This window comes from Siphateles boraxobius, unplaced genomic scaffold (genome assembly GCF_051911475.1).
Source record: "Siphateles boraxobius isolate OS27281-9 unplaced genomic scaffold, OSU_SipBor_1 8, whole genome shotgun sequence".
In the NCBI taxonomy this organism is placed as follows: Eukaryota; Metazoa; Chordata; class Actinopteri; order Cypriniformes; family Leuciscidae; genus Siphateles; species Siphateles boraxobius.
In genome coordinates, this window is record NW_027509208.1 from 35,322,342 (window position 1) to 35,343,073 (window position 20,732).

The 20,732-nt window shown below is 47.1% G+C and overlaps 1 protein-coding gene across 7 annotated transcripts in view; it reads left to right on the plus strand.

Annotated features, from left to right (window-relative positions):
- LOC143729200 (uncharacterized) overlaps positions 1-20,732 on the plus strand; it is an 87,906-nt gene that overhangs the window by 21,115 nt on the left and 46,059 nt on the right. For 6 of the 7 annotated variants that reach the window (XR_013199955.1, XR_013199954.1, XM_077220320.1 and 3 more), the window contains exons 9-14: positions 2,066-2,168; positions 2,248-2,376; positions 7,541-7,711; positions 10,713-10,945; positions 19,569-20,396; positions 20,485-20,578. Coding sequence is in view for 5 of the 7 variants with exons in the window: in XM_077220320.1 (XP_077076435.1) it covers positions 2,066-2,168; positions 2,248-2,376; positions 7,541-7,711; positions 10,713-10,945; positions 19,569-20,396; positions 20,485-20,578 (1,558 nt within the window). In the remaining 2 variants the exon portion in view is untranslated. The remainder of the gene's footprint in view (positions 1-2,065; positions 2,169-2,247; positions 2,377-7,540; positions 7,712-10,712; positions 10,946-19,568; positions 20,397-20,484; positions 20,579-20,732) is intronic. The other variant, XM_077220319.1, reaches the window with a different exon arrangement.

Here is a 20,732-nt window from a genome sequence, read left to right on the forward strand (position 1 = left end):
TGTCAGGATCAGGTCAGCGGTGCAGAAGGTGGAGCTGCTGTGGACTCAGGTGTGTGTGTCAGGATTAGGTCAGCGGTGCAAAAGGTGGAGCTGCTGTGGACTCAGGTGTGTGTCAGGATCAGGTCAGCGGTGCAAAAGGTGGAGCTGCTGTGGACTCAGGTGTGTGTGTGTCAGGATCAGGTCAGCGGTGCAGAAGGTGTCAGGATCAGGTCAGTGGTGCAGAAGGTGGAGCTGCTGTGAACTCAGGTGTGTGTCAGGATTAGGTCAGCTGTGCAGAAGGTGGAGATGCTGTGGACTGAGGTGTATGTGTGTCAGGATCAGGTCAGTGGAGCTGCTGTGGACTCAGGTGTGTGTCAGGATCAGGTCAGCGGTGCAAAAGGTGGAGCTGCTGTGGACTCAGGTGTGTGTGTGTCAGGATTAGGTCAGCGGTGCAAAAGGTGGAGCTGCTGTGGACTCAGGTGTGTGTCAGGATTAGGTCAGCGGTGCAAAAGGTGGAGCTGCTGTGGACTCAGGTGTGTGTCAGGATCAGGTCTGCGGTGCAGAAGGTGTCAGGATCAGGTCAGTGGTGCAGAAGGTGGAGCTGCTGTGCACTCAGGTGTGTGTCAGGATCAGGTCAGCAGTGCAGAAGGTGGAGCTGCTGTAGTGTCAGGATCAGCTCAGCGGTGCAGAAGATGGAGCTGCTGTGGACTCAGGTGTGTGTCAGGATCAGGTCAGTGGTGCAGAAGGTGGAGCTGCTGTGGACTCAGGTGTGTGTGTGTCAGGATCAGGTCAGCGGTGCAAAAGGTGGAGCTGCTGTGGACTCAGGTGTGTGTGTGTCAGGATCAGGTCAGCGGTGCAGAAGGTGTCAGGATCAGGTCAGTGGTGCAGAATGTGGAGCTGCTGTGCACTCAGGTGTGTGTCAGGATCAGGTCAACGGTGCAAAAGGTGGAGCTGCTGTGGACTCAGGTGTGTGTCAGGATTAGGTCAGCTGTGCAGAAGGTGGAGATGCTGTGGACTGAGGTGTGTGTGTGTGTCAGGATCAGGTCAGCGGTGCAGAAGGTGGAGCTGCTGTGGACGTGTGTGTGTGTCGGGATCAGGTCAGCGGTGCAAAAGGTGGAGCTGCTGTGGACTCAGGTGTGTGTGTGTCGGGATCAGGTCAGCGGTGCAGAAAGTGCAGCTGCTGTGGACTCAGGTTTGTGTATTATCTCTTTTCCACCAATAGTAACCAGGTGCTGGTTCTGGGCTGGTGCTTATGCCAGTTCGGTGCTGGTTCTATTTATCAATTATCGAAGAACCAGCTCGATTTTCCACAGACTGTAGAGCCAGAGTAGGGCTAACAATTAACGTTACCTCCGTTGTCCTAGCAACGCGTCATTAGAATGAACGTGTCATTACAGCAATGGAGAACTACATATACTCTTGCTCATAAAGGGAATTATAAGTTATGAAATGAATGTTGTGTGTTTAACATGGGGTGACCAGATGCCTGGTTTGACCGGGACACACCCGATTTTGAGTTCATAGTCCAGAGAAAAAACTGTCGTGTCAGGATGCTAAAATGTCCCGGTTTACACTAACCACTATGAAATTGTCCCGGTTGTCCGCAATTACATAGCTGACGTGGTATAATTATAGCCCAATCACTAACTAAACGCATGTAGAAAGACTAACTTTAAAATCATCTGCTGGATTAATGTAAAATCTTCTGCTTTATTAATGTTAAAAGCTGACCAGTGTTTTAAAAATGGCATCCCAAAGTTTTTGTTTTCGAACATTACGATAGCCCCGCCCCCACCACCTTACTTCACCGGTTCTTATCTCTAAACCAGCGCAAAGTTGGTGCTGAGCTGGAACCTGTTTTCTTGGCCCAGACCCAGGTTTATTTGTGTGGAAAAGCAAAGAACCGATTTGAAACTAGGCTCTGGCTCCGAACCAGCACCAGCACTGCCTTGGTGGAAAAGGGAAGTGTGTGTCAGGATCAGATCAGCAGTGCAGAAGGTGGAGCTGCTGTAGTGTCAGGATCAGGTCAGCAGTGCAGAAGGTGGAGCTGCTGTGGACTCAGGTGTGTGTGTTTTGTTTGTGTCAGGATCAGGTCAGCGGTGCAGAAGGTGGAGCTGCTGTGGACTCAGGTGTTCTCCAAAGCTCAGGTCCAGCTACAGATGCTGCGTCTGCAGAGAGAGGCTCGACAGGTCAGGAACAAACACATCACAGTGTTAATCTGAGGGCGGATGAGTTTAACAGCTCTGAGTGCGTGTGTGTGTGTGTCAGATCCAGGAGCAGATGGTGGCGCTGCACAGGCAGAAGCTGCAGGCGTACAGGACTGAAGTGGCTGAAGACACACACAGAGCTGAGGAACTCCTGCGGCAGTTTGAGGCGTCCGTCTACACTCATGCCATGGTACATCACGTCCTCATCTCTCTCTCACAGACGTCACCACGCGCGCGCACATAACGTATGGCGTTCCGATCGGCTCTTTAATATGACTTTGCAACATGCACTCATCTCAATGAACGTCTCACTCAATGTCTTATTTTTTTTATTCTGCTATTTCTATTCAATTTAAAACGCTGACGTGAAGCAGACGACACGCAAATCACACGTGGCAGTGAAGTGTCGAGTCAGACGTCACCCGTCATTCACGTGTCATTAAGTTATTTATTGTTTTTTTATCGCTAACATGTATTTAACGCTATTCACCGTACAACACGGCTCAGTGCAGTGTGTCAGCGGTGTTCTGATCATGACTTTGATCATGATCTAATATGACTTTGCAACTTGCACTCGTCTCAATGAACGTGATACTTGCGTCTGTGGTTTTTATATAGGGTGTGTGTGTGTGTTCTTGTTTAACCCACGTTTTGAGGGCCAAATGCCCCCTCAAAGATAGCCTATATCAATTTGGTTTCTTCATAATTCTATTGCATTTTTATAGCTGCTTGTTGGGGTTATTGACTATTGTGATTTTAAATTTTTTATAATTGTAAAAGGGCTAGGCTACAGCACTTTGGTAAACCAGAAAAACTATATTCTGAAAACTGTCTGTTAATTTTTTTTTTAACAAAAATAATTTGTGTAAATTCATACTTACTATTTGGAATAAAAATAGAATTGGAAAAATAACATATTTAAATATAGGCCTATTTATAAAACTATGATTACTAAAATTATTAAAACATCATGTCTGATATCCGAAAAATAATACAACTACAATCTGCCATCGTAAAAGCATTATGCCAAATGATGCAGATCTGAATTAATTGGGGAAACTAAATAAAATTTGCAGCGATGAGAAAAAAAGTAGGCTAAGTTAGTCTGAGACAGTTTGACTATGCCTACTAATAGCCTGTCCAACGGCTTAGTGAAGGGTGTAGAATCAGCGAGATAGTAGCATTTTATTTAGTGCAGGAAAATATAGTGTAAAGGCAGAATTAAAAGATTTGAGAACAGTTCAATTCACAAATGGGAAATAATAAAATATCTATATTGAGGAAGTATCAACATCAAAATATACACCTCATTTTATTCAATAATAAACTGTGCTCTCCTTTCTCTTTTGAGGTGTAACTGTTTTATATAATTCTGTTAACTGTCAGATCGACTGTCAATCAAACTTCGGCAAAACTCTAAAACTAAATATTACAACTCTAAAATTAAACATTACAAATTACAGATATTTATTTGTTTATTTATTTATATTGTTCAATAAGCCCAAATGTTTACAACGTTATTTTGTGTTGGTCAAGAGACTCCTAGTGCTGAATATAGGCTACGTACATACTAGAACAACTTTTTATGGCTTAAGTATCTGTGGATAGGTTGACAAGAAACAATGGCAAACAAAAATTTTAACATGATCATTTGTGTAAATTCATATTTACTATTTGGAATAAAAAGCTATACAAAAGCAAGGTAAAAATCACTTATTCATTCTTTATTATTTTCATTCTTGTTGTACTTTATTAGCAATAAGTTTGTGAAATGTGCTGGAAACCCCCTTGCTGCAGACGTTCTGCAGTTCGGCACACGAACGAGTGATGCGGCAGATGCAGACGAGACTTTCGGCAGACGTCACGTTCATTGAGGCGAGTGCATGTTGCAAAGTTATAATAAAGAGCCGATCGGAACGCCATAATCACCCACGTCATCGCGCGTGCTCACACGTCATCGCGCGCTCGCTCACATACATACACGCACACACACGTCATCACGCTCACACCCGTCGCGTCCTCATCACGCTCACACCCGTCGCGTCCTCATCACGCTCACACCCGTCGCGTCCTCATCACGCTCACACCCGTCGCGTCCTCATCACGCTCACACCCGTCGCGTCCTCATCACGCTCACACCCGTCGCGTCCTCATCACGCTCACACCCGTCGCGTCCTCATCACGCTCACACCCGTCGCGTCCTCATCACGCTCACACCCGTCGCGTCCTCATCACGCTCACACCCGTCGCGTCCTCATCACGCTCACACCCGTCGCGTCCTCATCACGCTCACACCCGTCGCGTCCTCATCACGCTCACACCCGTCGCGTCCTCATCACGCTCACACCCGTCGCGTCCTCATCACGCTCACACCCGTCGCGTCCTCATCACGCTCACACCCGTCGCGTCCTCATCACGCTCACACCCGTCGCGTCCTCATCACGCTCACACCCGTCGCGTCCTCATCACGCTCACACCCGTCGCGTCCTCATCACGCTCACACCCGTCGCGTCCTCATCACGCTCACACCCGTCGCGTCCTCATCACGCTCACACCCGTCGCGTCCTCACCACGCTCACACCCGTCGCGTCCTCACCACGCTCACACCCGTCGCGTCCTCACCACGCTCACACCCGTCGCGTCCTCACCACGCTCACACCCGTCGCGTCCTCACCACGCTCACACCCGTCGCGTCCTCACCACGCTCACACCCGTCGCGTCCTCACCACGCTCACACCCGTCGCGTCCTCACCACGCTCACACCCGTCGCGTCCTCACCACGCTCACACCCGTCGCGTCCTCACCACGCTCACACCCGTCGCGTCCTCACCACGCTCACACCCGTCGCGTCCTCACCACGCTCACACCCGTCGCGTCCTCACCACGCTCACACCCGTCGCGTCCTCACCACGCTCACACCCGTCGCGTCCTCACCACGCTCACACCCGTCGCGTCCTCACCACGCTCACACCCGTCGCGTCCTCACCACGCTCACACCCGTCGCGTCCTCACCACGCTCACACCCGTCGCGTCCTCACCACGCTCACACCCGTCGCGTCCTCACCACGCTCACACCCGTCGCGTCCTCACCACGCTCACACCCGTCGCGTCCTCACCACGCTCACACCCGTCGCGTCCTCACCACGCTCACACCCGTCGCGTCCTCACCACGCTCACACCCGTCGCGTCCTCATCACGCTCACACCCGTCGCGTCCTCATCACGCTCACACCCGTCGCGTCCTCATCACGCTCACACCCGTCGCGTCCTCATCACGCTCACACCCGTCGCGTCCTCATCACGCTCACACCCGTCGCGTCCTCATCACGCTCACACCCGTCGCGTCCTCATCACGCTCACACCCGTCGCGTCCTCATCACGCTCACACCCGTCGCGTCCTCATCACGCTCACACCCGTCGCGTCCTCATCACGCTCACACCCGTCGCGTCCTCATCACGCTCACACCCGTCGCGTCCTCATCACGCTCACACCCGTCGCGTCCTCATCACGCTCACACCCGTCGCGTCCTCATCACGCTCACACCCGTCGCGTCCTCACCACGCTCACACCCGTCGCGTCCTCACCACGCTCACACCCGTCGCGTCCTCACCACGCTCACACCCGTCGCGTCCTCACCACGCTCACACCCGTCGCGTCCTCACCACGCTCACACCCGTCGCGTCCTCATCACGCTCACACCCGTCGCGTCCTCACCACGCTCACACCCGTCGCGTCCTCACCACGCTCACACCCGTCGCGTCCTCACCACGCTCACACCCGTCGCGTCCTCACCACGCTCACACCCGTCGCGTCCTCACCACGCTCACACCCGTCGCGTCCTCACCACGCTCACACCCGTCGCGTCCTCACCACGCTCACACCCGTCGCGTCCTCACCACGCTCACACCCGTCGCGTCCTCACCACGCTCACACCCGTCGCGTCCTCACCACGCTCACACCCGTCGCGTCCTCACCACGCTCACACCCGTCGCGTCCTCACCACGCTCACACCCGTCGCGTCCTCACCACGCTCACACCCGTCGCGTCCTCACCACGCTCACACCCGTCGCGTCCTCACCACGCTCACACCCGTCGCGTCCTCACCACGCTCACACCCGTCGCGTCCTCACCACGCTCACACCCGTCGCGTCCTCATCACGCTCACACCCGTCGCGTCCTCATCACGCTCACACCCGTCGCGTCCTCATCACGCTCACACCCGTCGCGTCCTCATCACGCTCACACCCGTCGCGTCCTCATCACGCTCACACCCGTCGCGTCCTCATCACGCTCACACCCGTCGCGTCCTCATCACGCTCACACCCGTCGCGTCCTCATCACGCTCACACCCGTCGCGTCCTCATCACGCTCACACCCGTCGCGTCCTCATCACGCTCACACCCGTCGCGTCCTCATCACGCTCACACCCGTCGCGTCCTCATCACGCTCACACCCGTCGCGTCCTCATCACGCTCACACCCGTCGCGTCCTCATCACGCTCACACCCGTCGCGTCCTCATCACGCTCACACCCGTCGCCGTCCTCATCACGCTCACACCCGTCGCCGTCCTCATCACGCTCACACCCGTCGCCGTCCTCATCACGCTCACACCCGTCGCCGTCCTCATCACGCTCACACCCGTCGCCGTCCTCATCACGCTCACACCCGTCGCCGTCCTCATCACGCTCACACCCGTCGGCGTCCTCATCACGCTCACACCCGTCGCGTCCTCATCACGCTCACACCCGTCGCGTCCTCATCACGCTCACACCCGTCGCGTCCTCATCACGCTCACACCCGTCGCGTCCTCATCACGCTCACACCCGTCGCGTCCTCATCACGCTCACACCCGTCGCGTCCTCATCACGCTCACACCCGTCGCGTCCTCATCACGCTCACACCCGTCGCGTCCTCATCACGCTCACACCCGTCGCGTCCTCATCACGCTCACACCCGTCGCGTCCTCATCACGCTCACACCCGTCGCGTCCTCATCACGCTCACACCCGTCGCGTCCTCATCACGCTCACACCCGTCGCGTCCTCATCACGCTCACACCCGTCGCGTCCTCATCACGCTCACACCCGTCGCGTCCTCATCACGCTCACACCCGTCGCGTCCTCATCACGCTCACACCCGTCGCGTCCTCATCACGCTCACACCCGTCGCGTCCTCACTCGCACGTCACCGTCCAGAGACACAAGCTGTGAGTGTGAAACTGTTCCCAGCGGTCAGAGGAGTTCTGCTGTTAGTGCCGGTGTGTTTTTGTGGATGCGCTTTTCCACATGTCCCCCTGAGACTGAAGCGACCCAATCGTGCCTGCGGTGTCTAACAGACCTCTGTCCTGTTACCAGGCGCTGGTGCGGCGCGCGGAGCACGTCCTGCACACGTCAGCGGAGGCGGTCCCCGGGGCCCAGCCGTGGCTGCAGGATCTGGAGCGGCAGAAGCAGGACCTGTGCTCTTCGGTTCAGCATCTGTGCCGGAGCCTGAGGAGTGCGGCGCACTTCCATCACACCCGCGACAGAGTGCGTGACACATTTACACAGGCTCATCAACTTCTGAGAGGGGGAAACGCTGCTGTTAATGGTCGTGACAATTTCTACAATAATTTGGTCCGAATCATCCGGTAGAAACTTGTCAAATTAGACAGGTAGGTCTAGGTCAAGAACAACGTGACCCGGAGTGGCTGCAAACGCCGTGATTTAAGCCTTTTTGTGCTCGTCAGTGTCGGCCCTTTTTTTTTTTTTTACTATTTCGATGAAAGGAATGTACTATATTTTAATTTCATTATATTTGTTTTAAAAATTTAGTACCATTTAAAAACCCCTAAACAATATATTTACGCTGTATTTATTGGCACTTTGAGCATAGACCTGAAAATGAATTGTCCAACTTAAACTGTCGTGAATCTCGAATGCTTTAGAGCACAAACTGTCGTGAATCTCGAATGCTTTAGAGCACAGACTGAATTTTGGTCTCAAAGAAAGCACTTGGCAGATTATTGCTCTACTGCAAAAAGTTTAAAAAAGTGAATTTAAAAATTACAGAATTTTAAGTTTATTAAAAAAAAAAATATATATATATATACATATATATTACATAGTCACCTAAAGGATTATTAGGAACACCTGTTCAATTTCTCATTAATGCAATTATCTAATCAACCAATCACATGGCAGTTGCTTCAATGCATTTAGGGGTGTGGTCCTGGTCAAGACAATCTCCTGAACTCCAAACTGAATGTCAGAATGGGAAAGAAAGGTGGTTTAAGCAATTTTGAGCGTGGCATGGTTGTTGGTGCCAGACGGGTCATTATTTCACAATCTGCTCAGTTACTGGGATTTTCACGCACAACCATTTCTAGGGTTTACAAAGAATGGTGTGAAAAGGGAAAAATATCCAGTATGCGGCAGTCCTGTGGGCGAAAATGCCATGTTGATGCTAGAGGTCAGAGGAGAATGGGCCGACTGATTAAAGCTAATAGAAGAGCAACTTTGACTGAAATAATCACTCGTTACAACCGAGGTATGCAGTAAAGCATTTGTGAAGCCACAACACGCACAACCTTGAGGCGGATGGTCTACAACAGCAGAAGACCCCACCGGGTACCACTCATCTCCACTACAAATAGGAAAAAGAGGCTACAATTTGCCAGAGCTCACCAAAATTGGACATTTGAAGACTCAAAATGTTGCCTGGTCTGAGTCTCGATTTCTGTTGAGACATTCAGATGGTAGAGTCAGAATTTGGCGTAAACCGAATGAGAACATGGATCCATCATGCCTTGTTACCACTGTGCAGGCTGGTGGTGATGGTGTAATGGTGTGGAGATGTTTTCTTGCCACACTTTAGGCCCCTTAGTGCCAATTGGGCATCGTTTAAATGCCACGGCCTACCTGAGCATTGTTTCTGACCATGTCCATCCCTTTATGGCCGCCATGTACCCATCCTCTGATGGCTATTTCCAGCAGGATAATGCACCATGTCACAAAGCTCGAATCATTTCAAATTGGTTTCTTGAAAATGACAATGAGTTCACTGTACTAAAATGGCCCCCACAGTCACCAGATCTCAACCCAATAGAGCATCTTTGGGATGTGGTGGAACGGGAGCTTCGTGCCCTGGATGTGCATCCCACAAATCTCCATCAACTGCAAGATGCTATCCTATCAATATGGGCAAACATTTCGAAAGAATGCTTTCAGCACCTTGTCGAATCAATGCCACGTAGAATTAAGGCAGTTCTGAAGGCGAAAGGGGGTCAAACACAGTATTAGTATGGTGTTCCTAATAATCCTTTAGGTGAGTGTGTATGTATGCATGTATATAAAAAATATAAAAAATATATATAATTAGGGCTGCACAATTAATCGATTTTCTAATTACGATTACGGATGCCACGATTACGTTATCGTTCAAAGCCACGATTACAAAAGAAAATCCACTCTGCGTGTGTGTTTAGAGCATAATTATGTTATGAGAGGCGAATCACGACTACTTCAGAAAACCCAGCACAATATGACATACCAGGCAGTGATGTAAGTGTACGCTGAAATAAAAGTCTTTCACCTCAGAAAAACGGACTTTACTGTCCTGTGAGCCGTTATACTGTGCTCGTAGCGGGCACTCTTCAATTGCAAGCGCAAATTCGGCGGCGCACGCTGTGTATGGCTTCACTGCATAAAGTGCAAAAGAAACTACGAGCATGCAACGCCGTTACAATGTAAATTAGTAAGTCACGAAATAAAAGTAAAATGCCAATAAATCACGTGTTAGCTGAGAAGGATTTGCATGCAGGTATGATTTTCATTCTATTCACCAGGAGCCATTTCATTAACAGTTCGGGTTAGTATTGTGTATTTACCATGGTTAGTGTCGTTTCCATAACCCCAAAATGCCACTTTATTTTCACTTTTTGTTATTTTTTATATTTTTAAATGACTGTGGTGGCTCATATCAACATTGTATTAACAAACTAGTTCGGGACTGCCATTTAATTGCTTTAGTAGTCCTAATGTATTTCTAGTCATGAGTCATTCTTAAAATTTATGTGTGTTAAGTAAAGGGGGACAGTACTTGTGTGTGTTAACAATATTTGTGTAAACATGTATTATAATATGCCTATATATATTCAATGAAAATTGTGATAATCGTAATTAATAAGTGCAATTACAATTTCAAGGGAATAATCGGCAATTATGATTTGTCATAATCGTGCAGCTCATTTATTTATTTTATTTATTTATTTTACTGTTAAATAGATCATTATATTTCTAGAATGATTAATGTAAATTGTGCATCCCTTCAAACATGAATAGCAAAACAGATTTTAATCAGAATTGGGTTTTATTTTATTTTAATTTTTTCACCAAGTGGTGCAGCCGTAACCCAAACGAAATTAGACGTGTTACTCTTACGGCAGTTGTTTCAACAGGTTTTTCTTGAGGATTTAAATTTTCAGACCTAACACTTTGTTGAAGTACTGTCTGGATCCTCATGTGAATGAGCGTGTGGTCTGCTTCTCAGTGTCGGAGCTGGTGCGAGCGCGTGCTGGGCGAGAGTCTCCTGCAGGAGCTGCTGTGGAGGGAACACTGCGAGGGCCAGAGCGGCTCCAGCCAGGACACATGGAGCCCGGGAGTCCAGGCCTTCCTCTGGAGGAACCCTTGCCCAGAGGTGCAGGAGCTGGTGAAGCTGTCCCGTCTCGCCAACAGCATGAGCGAGCCCAGCCTCCAGCAGTCCGGCATACAGCTCTCGCACAGGTGCGCTCACACCTTTACTTTACACTAGAGGCTGACATTTTTTCGGGAATCCCACGGGTCACGGGATTCCCGTGGGATTCCTGCAGGATGGGAGTCATCTTTGCTATCAATCACGGGATTTGGACGGTACAGGATAAATGGTTAACGGGAGCAGACGGGAGCGGGAATCGACCAATAGCAAAGACGACAAAAAAAGAAAAAAGTAAATGCATCATTTTGTAGTTTCCTTTTAATACGCCTACAATGTAACGCAATTAAAAAATAACTACACGACCCAGCCGTCCCAGAAGCCATCAGTGCTTTTTGTCACGGCTTACCGCCGAAATTCAAAGAGCAGTGATGGAGGGAGCTAACAGCCGCGGAGAAGTCGATGTGGCAAAAAATGATTTACAGCGCAAAGTCAGAAGTAATGACATGTCTATTAAGTTCACAGAACTGGTCGGAAAGTCTGAAATATTAATTAAGTTTATGAGAGTAGAATGTGACGGTGATAGCACAATGTACGCTGCTTGTAAGACATGCTTAGTCTTAGTCAAGTACGCAAGTGATTCAGGGACGAGTGGTCTGAAAAAGCACACTTGCAAGGCAAATTCGGGAAAGAATCAGGCAAGCATCGCTTCGTTCATCAAGCGAAAATTGCCGTATATGGAAGCGGTACAGGAGCGGGAGTCAGTTTAAACAGGAGCGGGATGGGATTGGGAGTCAATTTACCAGGAGCGGGATGGGATGGGATTATTTTTTAAACTTTGGTCTGGGAGTGGGACGGGACAAGATTTCTTTCTATGGGAGTGGGACGGGACAGGAGTGAAAATCCACTCCCGTGTCATCCTCTACTTTACACACACTTACACATGACTGGTTTGGCAGTGCATTGTGGGCATTCAGCTTTGTTGAACTCTTAGCACACCTCAGTGCTTAATGGGGGCCATACAGTTACCCTCATTTCTGTGCCACTGTAGTAATCGATCAGTAAACTGGCAGATTCCTGATATCTGAATATCTATCAGGTCACCTTGCTGTGATCGCCTAGGGCGGGGTAGGCAAGTTCGGTCCTAGAGAGCCGCTGTCCTGCAGAGTTTGGCTCCAACATTGAAAAAAATCCTCACCTGCCTATTGCCTTAGTAATCCTGAAGGCATTGATTAGCTTGTTCAGGTGTTTGATTAGGGTTGGAACTAAATTCTGCAGGACAGCGGCTCTCTAGGACCGAACTTGCCTACCCCTGTTCTATGGAAAGGACTATTGTCAAATATAAATGAAAAAAATCAAAACACAATAGAGCAAAGATACAAATAAAATCAACAGTCTTTAAGGGAGGTCTAACAGCAGTTTTCAGGTAAAGAAATTAAATAAATGGATTAATCTTTCGTTTATACTGTCAAGATTTATACTTAGTTATAAATGCTATTCAGTCAAGAGCAAGGTGTTTTTTTTTGTGTTTTTTTTGGGACCGCATATCCATCGACTGAAACGTACATTAGCTGAAGTGGGTTTTTTTTTGCTCCCCCATTTGGCATTAAAGGGATAGTTCACCCCAAAATGAAAATTCTGTCAGTAAACAGCCCCATGTTGTTCCAACCTCGTAAGACCTTCGTTCATCTACAGAACACAAATTATGATATTTGTTTATTAAATCTGAGAGCTGGATCACTCCTCCATAGGCTTCTTAAGGGATTGAAGCTTGCCAGCCCCTAAAAGTTATTAAAGATATCGTTAAAATGGTCCAAGTGACTACAGTGACTCAATCTTAAGTTTATCAAACGAGAGAATAGTTTTTGTGCGCAAAAAATAACGACTTTATTTCAACTATTCGTTTCCTTCTCTGTGGGCCTCGAGTCAGGTCATTAGTGATATAGCGCAGTTCTTCTGTTGTGGTACGTCACACACATGACCAGCGTCGGCCAATAGTGAGCCTACGTGTGACGTAGCTCTACGGCAGTACTTCTCAAAGTCCGGTCTGGATCCGGACCCGGAGGGAATTCAATCCGGACCCGCCTCCATTTCGTATTTCAAGAGCACTAATTGTGTGTAAGGGATTAAAAGTGTGGATTTCCTACTTTGATAAACGCATGTTAAAATCATTTGTTTATTTTTTGAGATGGTCTGAAATTAAAACGAAGGCGAGATATTTAAAGTTCTCCTCCGTGATTTAGTTGCCATGACATCCAGTGAGCGTATGACTTTTGACGTAATCGGGCGCAACGCAACACTTCACCGCAGTAAGCGTTTGAATGGGTCTGGAGGATGTCATTGTCCAGGAAAAGAAAAGTTGATGAAGAAAATAGTTTTCAAAGATGATTGGACAGAGGTATGCGTTCACAGATATCCCAAGTCTCTCGGAAGTTCCAGGAGTCTCCCGCATATTGATAGCGGCTCCCTGATGCCCGCAAATTAGTTCAAATCTCCCGCAATTAGTGGTTGACCGATTTGGGTTTTTTGATTGCCGATATCTTAGAGAGCAGGGTGGCCGATGGCCGATATAAAGCCGATATTTATATATATATACACAAATAAAGTTGTTTAAAAATATATGAATATGTGAATAAAAAGGAAGTAAACACTGTAACAGGGCACTCAGTAATCTGGTCATTTCAATCATATTTTCATAATCATATTTTTTTTACTTTGACTTTTGACAAGGTAACGCTAATTTTACATACAGCACACAGTGAAAACGACATGAATATGACACAGTGGGCAACTGGATATAGCGCAGCATATTTTAAAATGAAGGATTGAAAGTTTTTCGATCGCGTCTCCTGTGAAGCTGATCTTCTGTTCACATTTACTCACTTCGCACGGACCGTCACTCGCAGGAACACGTTTATGCAGGCTACAAATGGACACTTCACAAGATATCACAGCTGGATTTGAATAAATCTGCAAGGTTTGTGAAATTAAATGTTTATTATATATTCAGAGATTTGTTTAAATTATGTAGATTCTCATTTACCGTCAACATTCAGCAAATGCGCAAGTATTTTAGCCTGATTGTTTGCCTTTTCGGTTACAAATAATATAAAAGCAAACGCATTCATTTTTCACATACCATTTACTTTCTTTGATTACCAGTTCTGTAGCCACTGGTTCTGTCTAACAAAGTATTAGATATGACTGACAGAGAGACGGAGAAAGTGTGAGCGCTGTGTGATCAGATTCAGGCGCTGCCGTTCTCTTCTCAGGTGCTGGTGTTCTCAGTGCCGCCCGTCAGAATAAAAGTCCCGCTTCCAACACATCGGCCAATCAGAAAAACTTATCGGCCGATATTTTAAAAAAGCCAAATATCGGCCGTGGCGATATATCGGTCGACCACTACCCGCAATGTAGAGCTTGTGAGCTCCAAACCGTGTAGCGCGCGCACTGCAGAGAGGGAGAGAGCGACCTTACGTGTGTGCGCAAATGTGCATGCGTGCCTCATGAAGCGCATTTAAGCCCCATACAACCCCCCCCCAATGGGACATGCGGTCAGGGTAGGCAGTGCCTCACCAGAGGAAATGGTGACATTACTTTTATTAATTCCAAGAGCTTTATTAATTCTCCACATTATTAATTGCATTTATTTTATTCCAAATATAAATTTTTGTAACACAAATTTTCAGGAATACACATAATATACTCCTTTTGCCATTGTTTGCTTCTAAAAATCATTGTTTCATGCAGAAAATTCAAGGCCATGGCCATTGAGGCAGAGGTTAGCAGTGCCTCTTTGGTCCATAGAACGTAGTTTACGTAGATTTGCGCATGCGCAGTCAGTTCTCATGCTGTCTTGAATTATCAACATTGAGGCAGAGACCTAGCTTGCTTCATGTCACGTGATCCACTCGCTCTCACTCACTCCGCGCTTCAAGCTACTTAGCATCTATCGGCAGCCTAGCGTTGGAAGCGTCCTATGAAAAAAAAGAGCTGTGGTTGCTAACGGGAAACCGTTGTAGATGAAGTCCATGCGTCTATCCCTCTGGACAAGATGTCAATTACTTTGTTGTAAAAGTCCTCTTTGTTGGGTATATTTCTCATTTCATGAGTCTCTCCTTTTCAATGGAAATAAGAGCCAAGGAGGATAAGTCTTTTCTGCTCCGTTCACGTCAGAGGCACCCGCGCCATTGGATGTGCAGTTGCCGCAGCACAGCCTATGAGCGAGCCATACGCTCACTGTGCTAACGTTAGCTGTGCAGCTGCAAATGCGTTTTACATATAGGCTTTAGTAAATCGAGGAAAAGGAGTTTCGTCCACAAATAAAAGTAAGCACCCCCTTTAAAACGTACTTTTTTTTTTTTAACCCTTATATTGGCTTGTGTGTGTTGTCTGATGGTGGGTTATAGGTTTATTATATTTGATTGTGCATTAGCCTCACATATGACTGACTTTGCTGTATGCAGGGAGCGATGTGATGCCTGATATGAACTTGGGTTGCTACATTAACTGAATGAATATATGAACATACAGGTCCTTCTCAAAAAATTAGCATATTGTGATAGTTCATTATTTTCTATAATGTATTGATAAAAATTAAACTTCATTTTAGATTCATTGCACACCAACTGAAATATTTCAGGTCTTTTATTGTTTTAATACTGATGATTTTGGCATACAGCTCATGAAAACCCAAAATTCCTATCTCAAAGAATTAGCATATTTCATCCGACCAATAAAATAAGTGTTTTTTTAATACAAAAAGTCAACCTTCAAATAATTGTTCAGTTATGCACTCAATACTTGGTTGGGAATCCTTTTGCAGAAATGACTGCTTCAATGCGGCGTGGCATGGAGGCAATCAGCCTGTGGCACTGCTGAGGTGTTATGGAGACCCAGAATGCTTCGATAGCGGCCTTAAGCTCATCCAGAGTGTTGGGTCTTGCGTCTCAACTTTCTCTTCACATTATCCCACAGATTCTCTATGGGGTTCAGGTCAGGAGAGTTGGCAGGCCAATTGAGCACAGTAATACCATGGTCAGTAAACCATTTACCAGTGGTTTTGGCACTGTGAGCAGGTGCCAGGTCGTGCTGAAAAATGATATCTTCATCTCCATAAAGCTTTTCAGCAGATGGAAGCATGAAGTGCTCCCAAATCTCCTGATAGCTAGCTGCATTGACCCTGCCCTTGATAAAAAAACAGTGGACCAACACCAGCAGCTGACTGGGAGTACTTGACACTGGACTTCAGGCATTTTGGCATTTCCTTCTCCCCAGTCTACCTCCAGACTCTGGCACCTTGATTTCCGAATGACATGCAAAATTTGCTTTCATCCGAAAAAAGTACTTTGGACCACTGAGCAATAGGCTTGCTACGGTAGGCGGTGTTACCGGTGTTACACGATGTTCAGTTGCAACACCGGTTTCATCACTTGCCCACCGCGACACCGTGGTGAAAAAACAAAAAAATTGTTTAAAGCGTTAATTTTTAACGCAATTACGCAGTATCTGTTTTTTTCTGTCACCCGTTAACTAGCGTTGTATGATCACGCTCTTATTAATGTGAATGCTTTTAAGCGCGAAAAGACTAGAGAGGCCGCGCTATAAGTCCTGCCTATTACACACACACGCGACCCACAGAAGAGACACGCGTAAGTATCGAGTTCTCTTTGGGCTTGAACAAACCATAACACACAAATTATGCCAAAATGTCCGTTTTGTCGAGTATCCTCATAAGAGCAGTATTAAATGATTTAAATAAAGTCTTAAATTAACGTAGAGATTTGCGAGAGGGACGCGTGTCAGATCGCGTCTGTCAGCAGCGGCTGGTCTTAAAGTGTCACTAATGTTAATCAAAGAACAAAGGTAAGATAGTAAATTACTCAATCAGACATGGATCCAGGATGATTATTATACCGGTAGCCTAATAATCATGAATGCACTCCGCTATCTTTTAACACATCTCTCCGCGAGCGGCTTCTTCACGCAAAAGAAAAACTCTTCATGAAGTGCAATAAAATTCAGCGATCTATGGCGTTTCCTGATGGATCATGTTTGTTCGTTAACTGCATTTTATACGTGCAACTCACGTAGCCTACAAGGACACTTACAACGCGCTGACAGACAGGACCGAGCAGGTAATATTTAATATGAAACAAAGTCTCAACTTTCAAATTTGGTCAGTTAAAGAAAATGAAACAATAAATAGGCCTACCGTTTTGTGGCTCTAATGTGTCATGAGTGATTGCCTCGGTTAAAGCCAAGTTCAAATCCACCGACGTTAATCTACTAACTCTCCTGACTGCTTTGTCGGACAAAATATGGTGGATTTTGATTTGTCAGATCGCATCAAACTCCATGCGAAGGATGAATTCACGCTAATTTAAAAGTGCTTTAAAACCAGGTTTTTATAAGCGATGTAAAAAAAATTAGTTTCGTTTTCAAATTAGCGCCAATTCAGTGCAAAATAACAAAACAGTGTTGCTCCGCACGACCACCAATTATGCATGCCCGTGCAAACGCGCGCATTTTACATGTGCCTTTAAATTAGTGATTTAAAAGCCCCCGCCGGTGATACCGGTATTACCGGTGTTGACACGCGTTGATTAACCGGTGGGAAAATATCCTCAGTCACATCCCTACTAAGCAACAGTCCAGTGCTGCTTCTCTGTAGCCCAGGTCAGGCGCTTCTGCCGCTGTTTCTGGTTCAAAAGTGGCTTGACCTGGGGAATGCGGCATCTGTAGCCCTTTTCCTGCACACGCCTGTGCACGGTGGCTCTGGATGTTTCTACTCCAGACTCAGTCCACTGCTTCCTCAGGTCCCCCAAGGTCTGGAATCGGTCCTTCTCCACAATCTTCCTCAGGGTCCGGTCACCTCTTCTCGTTGTTCAGCGTTTTTTGCCACACTTTTTCCTTCCCACAGACTTCCCACTGAGGTGCCTTGGTACAGCACTCTGGGAACTGCCTATTTGTTCAGAAATTTCTGTGTCTTACCCTCTTGCTTGAGGGTGTCAATGATGGCCTTCTGGACAGCAGTCAGGTCGGCAGTCTTACCCATGATTGCGGTTTTGAGTAATGAAACAGGCTGGGAGTTTTTAAAAGCCTCAGGAATCTTTTGCAGGTGTTTAGAGTTAATTAGTTGATTCAGATGATTAGGTTAATAGCTCGTTTAGAGACCCTTTTCATGATGTTAATTTTTTGAGATAGGAATTTGGGGTTTTCATGAGCTGTATGCCAAAATCATCAGTATTAAAACAATAAAAGACCTGAAATATTTCAGTTGGTGTGCAATGAATCTAAAATATATGAAAGTTTAATTTTTATCATTACATTATGGAAAATAATTAACTTTATCACAATATGCAAATTTTTTGAGAAGGACCTGTATATGCCACATTGATAGGTCACAGCCTACCCATGACAAGATTTCACCGCACGTTACTGCCCCCCCAGGTTCAACAAGAACCGAACAATCCCAATACCCGTCCCGTCCCCCCCGCCCCTCCCCTGCTCCCTACCCATATTTTCGGACCTTTGACATTGAGAAATTCTGATTTGGACCTTTGATTATAGACTTTGAGAACCCCTGCTCTACGCTATCGCACTGTTAACTGACTAGAGGCCCAACAAGAAGAAAATGAATGGCTGAAATGAAGTCGTTATTTTTGTTTTTTTTGCGCACAAAAGTATTCTCGTCGCTTGATAAACTTAAGATTCAGCCACTGTAGTCACTTGGACTATTTTAACGATATCTTTTATAACTTTTTGGGGCTGGCAAGTTGCAATCCCTTAGAAGCCTATGGAGTGATCCAGCTCTCAGATTTCATCAAAAATGTTAATTCGTGTTCCCAAGATGAACGAAGGTCTTCCGAAGTTGGAACAACATGAGGGAGAGTAGATACTGACAGAATTTATTTTTGGGTGAACTAACCCTTTAACCGCAGTAAAAGTGTGTGCTGAACCATAGGTGGAGAGTGGTATGGTTTTGTTTTTAAATGGATGATTTTTCAGGGTGTAACAGTTCTCCATTTGCACATGATTTTTGCCAAGATGTGTTTCTGGATCGGTATCTTTTATTGGTCGTTGAACAAAAGTCCTGTAAAAGAAACCAACCTTAAACTATACAACAGGAAAGGACAGGTTGATGTCCTTCCAGTCCTAAGCTTTACCTTAAACCATACCGGGTTCCCAAGCCCTATGGACCCTTTTCACAGACTTGCGTTATTAACATCGTGAATCGAACAAACTTTTCTTTAATTCATTTTGATTCTGTAATTTCTTTCTAATGTACATTTTATAAACCTATACTTTTGTGTTTTGTGACCTTGGCATTAAATTTACAGTAAACTAAACACTGCTGTGTGTTTCTAACGCAACGTCTGAAGGAGCGATGTCGAATTTGACGTCTTCTGACCTTTGGAGTCAATCTCTCCATTTCTTCCTATCTTGAAAAGTCATAGAAATGCTATTGTGGATTTTTTTTTTTCTTTTTGCTATTAGAGCAGACAGAAATGGAATAATCTTATTTGTAGTTTGTTCACGATTATAAACACAATTATGACGACTTCTACTTCTGAGAACCCCTGTAAATGTGAAAGGGGTTTATAGAAATCCTGTACCGGTGTGTTGATCCAGAAACTCCTACTTGGCAAAATCGCTGGCACAAGCTTGGTGAATGTGAATGTTTGCGTGACGAGTGTTCATGACTGTCCGCAGATGCATGACTCTGAGGAGACTCTTGACCTCCGCGGGTTCGGTTCCCCTGCATGACCTCCACCTTGCCCTCCAGTGGCAGTACGAGTACCTGAAGGGTCACCACAGGAGCTCTGACATAACTTCCCCTGAGGACCAGCTCCACACCTGCAGTATGCCTGTGGACTCTGCCAGTGTCCGGCTGGTGCCCGTGGGATCCCGCCGCGAGGGCGTGTGTGATCCGGCCCGGTGGCCTTCTGTGGGGGCCGCAGCCAAACCGCCCTCGCTCAGCTCCTTCGACTCCGGCTTCGATGGAGCAGGGAACACTCATCTGGATCACAGGAGGGAGATTCTCCCTAAGTTTCTGGGAAACGGAGACTCCGCGTTCAAGGCGAAACCCCCTCACGGGCAGATTCACAAGGACATTGTGAGCGTGTCTGACTCTGAGGAGCAGCCTGAAGAACTAGGGTTCGGGTTACAGCGGGCCAGTATTCAGATCGTTCCCAAAATAACCTCCGACTCTGTGAACCTTGAGATCAAAGTGAAGCGCTCGTCCACGCTACCCAAAAACCCCTGGCTGAGCCTCCCGATAGATGACCTGGAGAGCTCCTATACGGTGACCATCACACCCGGCTCCTCCACCCCGCGGAGTCCCAGTCCCTCAAGCAGGCCACGGGAACGCGGACTCCAGCACACTCAGCCGTGCTTCGAGGAGTCGGAGCTGCATCCCGTGGGAAGTGTCCTGTCCAGCACCCTAACAGATGGTGAAGAGAAACCCAGCTGCACTGCGGGTCCTTCTCTTCTCTGGGACTCCTTCGACCTGCACAACCTCAGACGCGACTCTTTCGAGCGGTAAGGCTGTCCATGGTGTTTCTCTAACGGGGATGTTTAATTGTGGTGTGGCTTCTTTGAAGGACTCGTGTTCTCCTGTATTGGGTAGGTCTGACTTGTCTCTGGGCGACTGGGATCAGAGAGAGCAGCAAGAGCTGGAGGAGGTGGAGATGACGTTAGAGCGAACAGCTGAGATATTACAGGTGAGTGTCCTCTGTGGAGTCTCCGGTTATGCTTCGACAGGTTTATGAAGGGGCGGGATGTGGTCTCATTCCTAGCTGTGTTCATGAATCACTGACATATCTAGAATCATCAATAACACGTGTACACTAAGACACACACTCTAGTGCGCAGTTA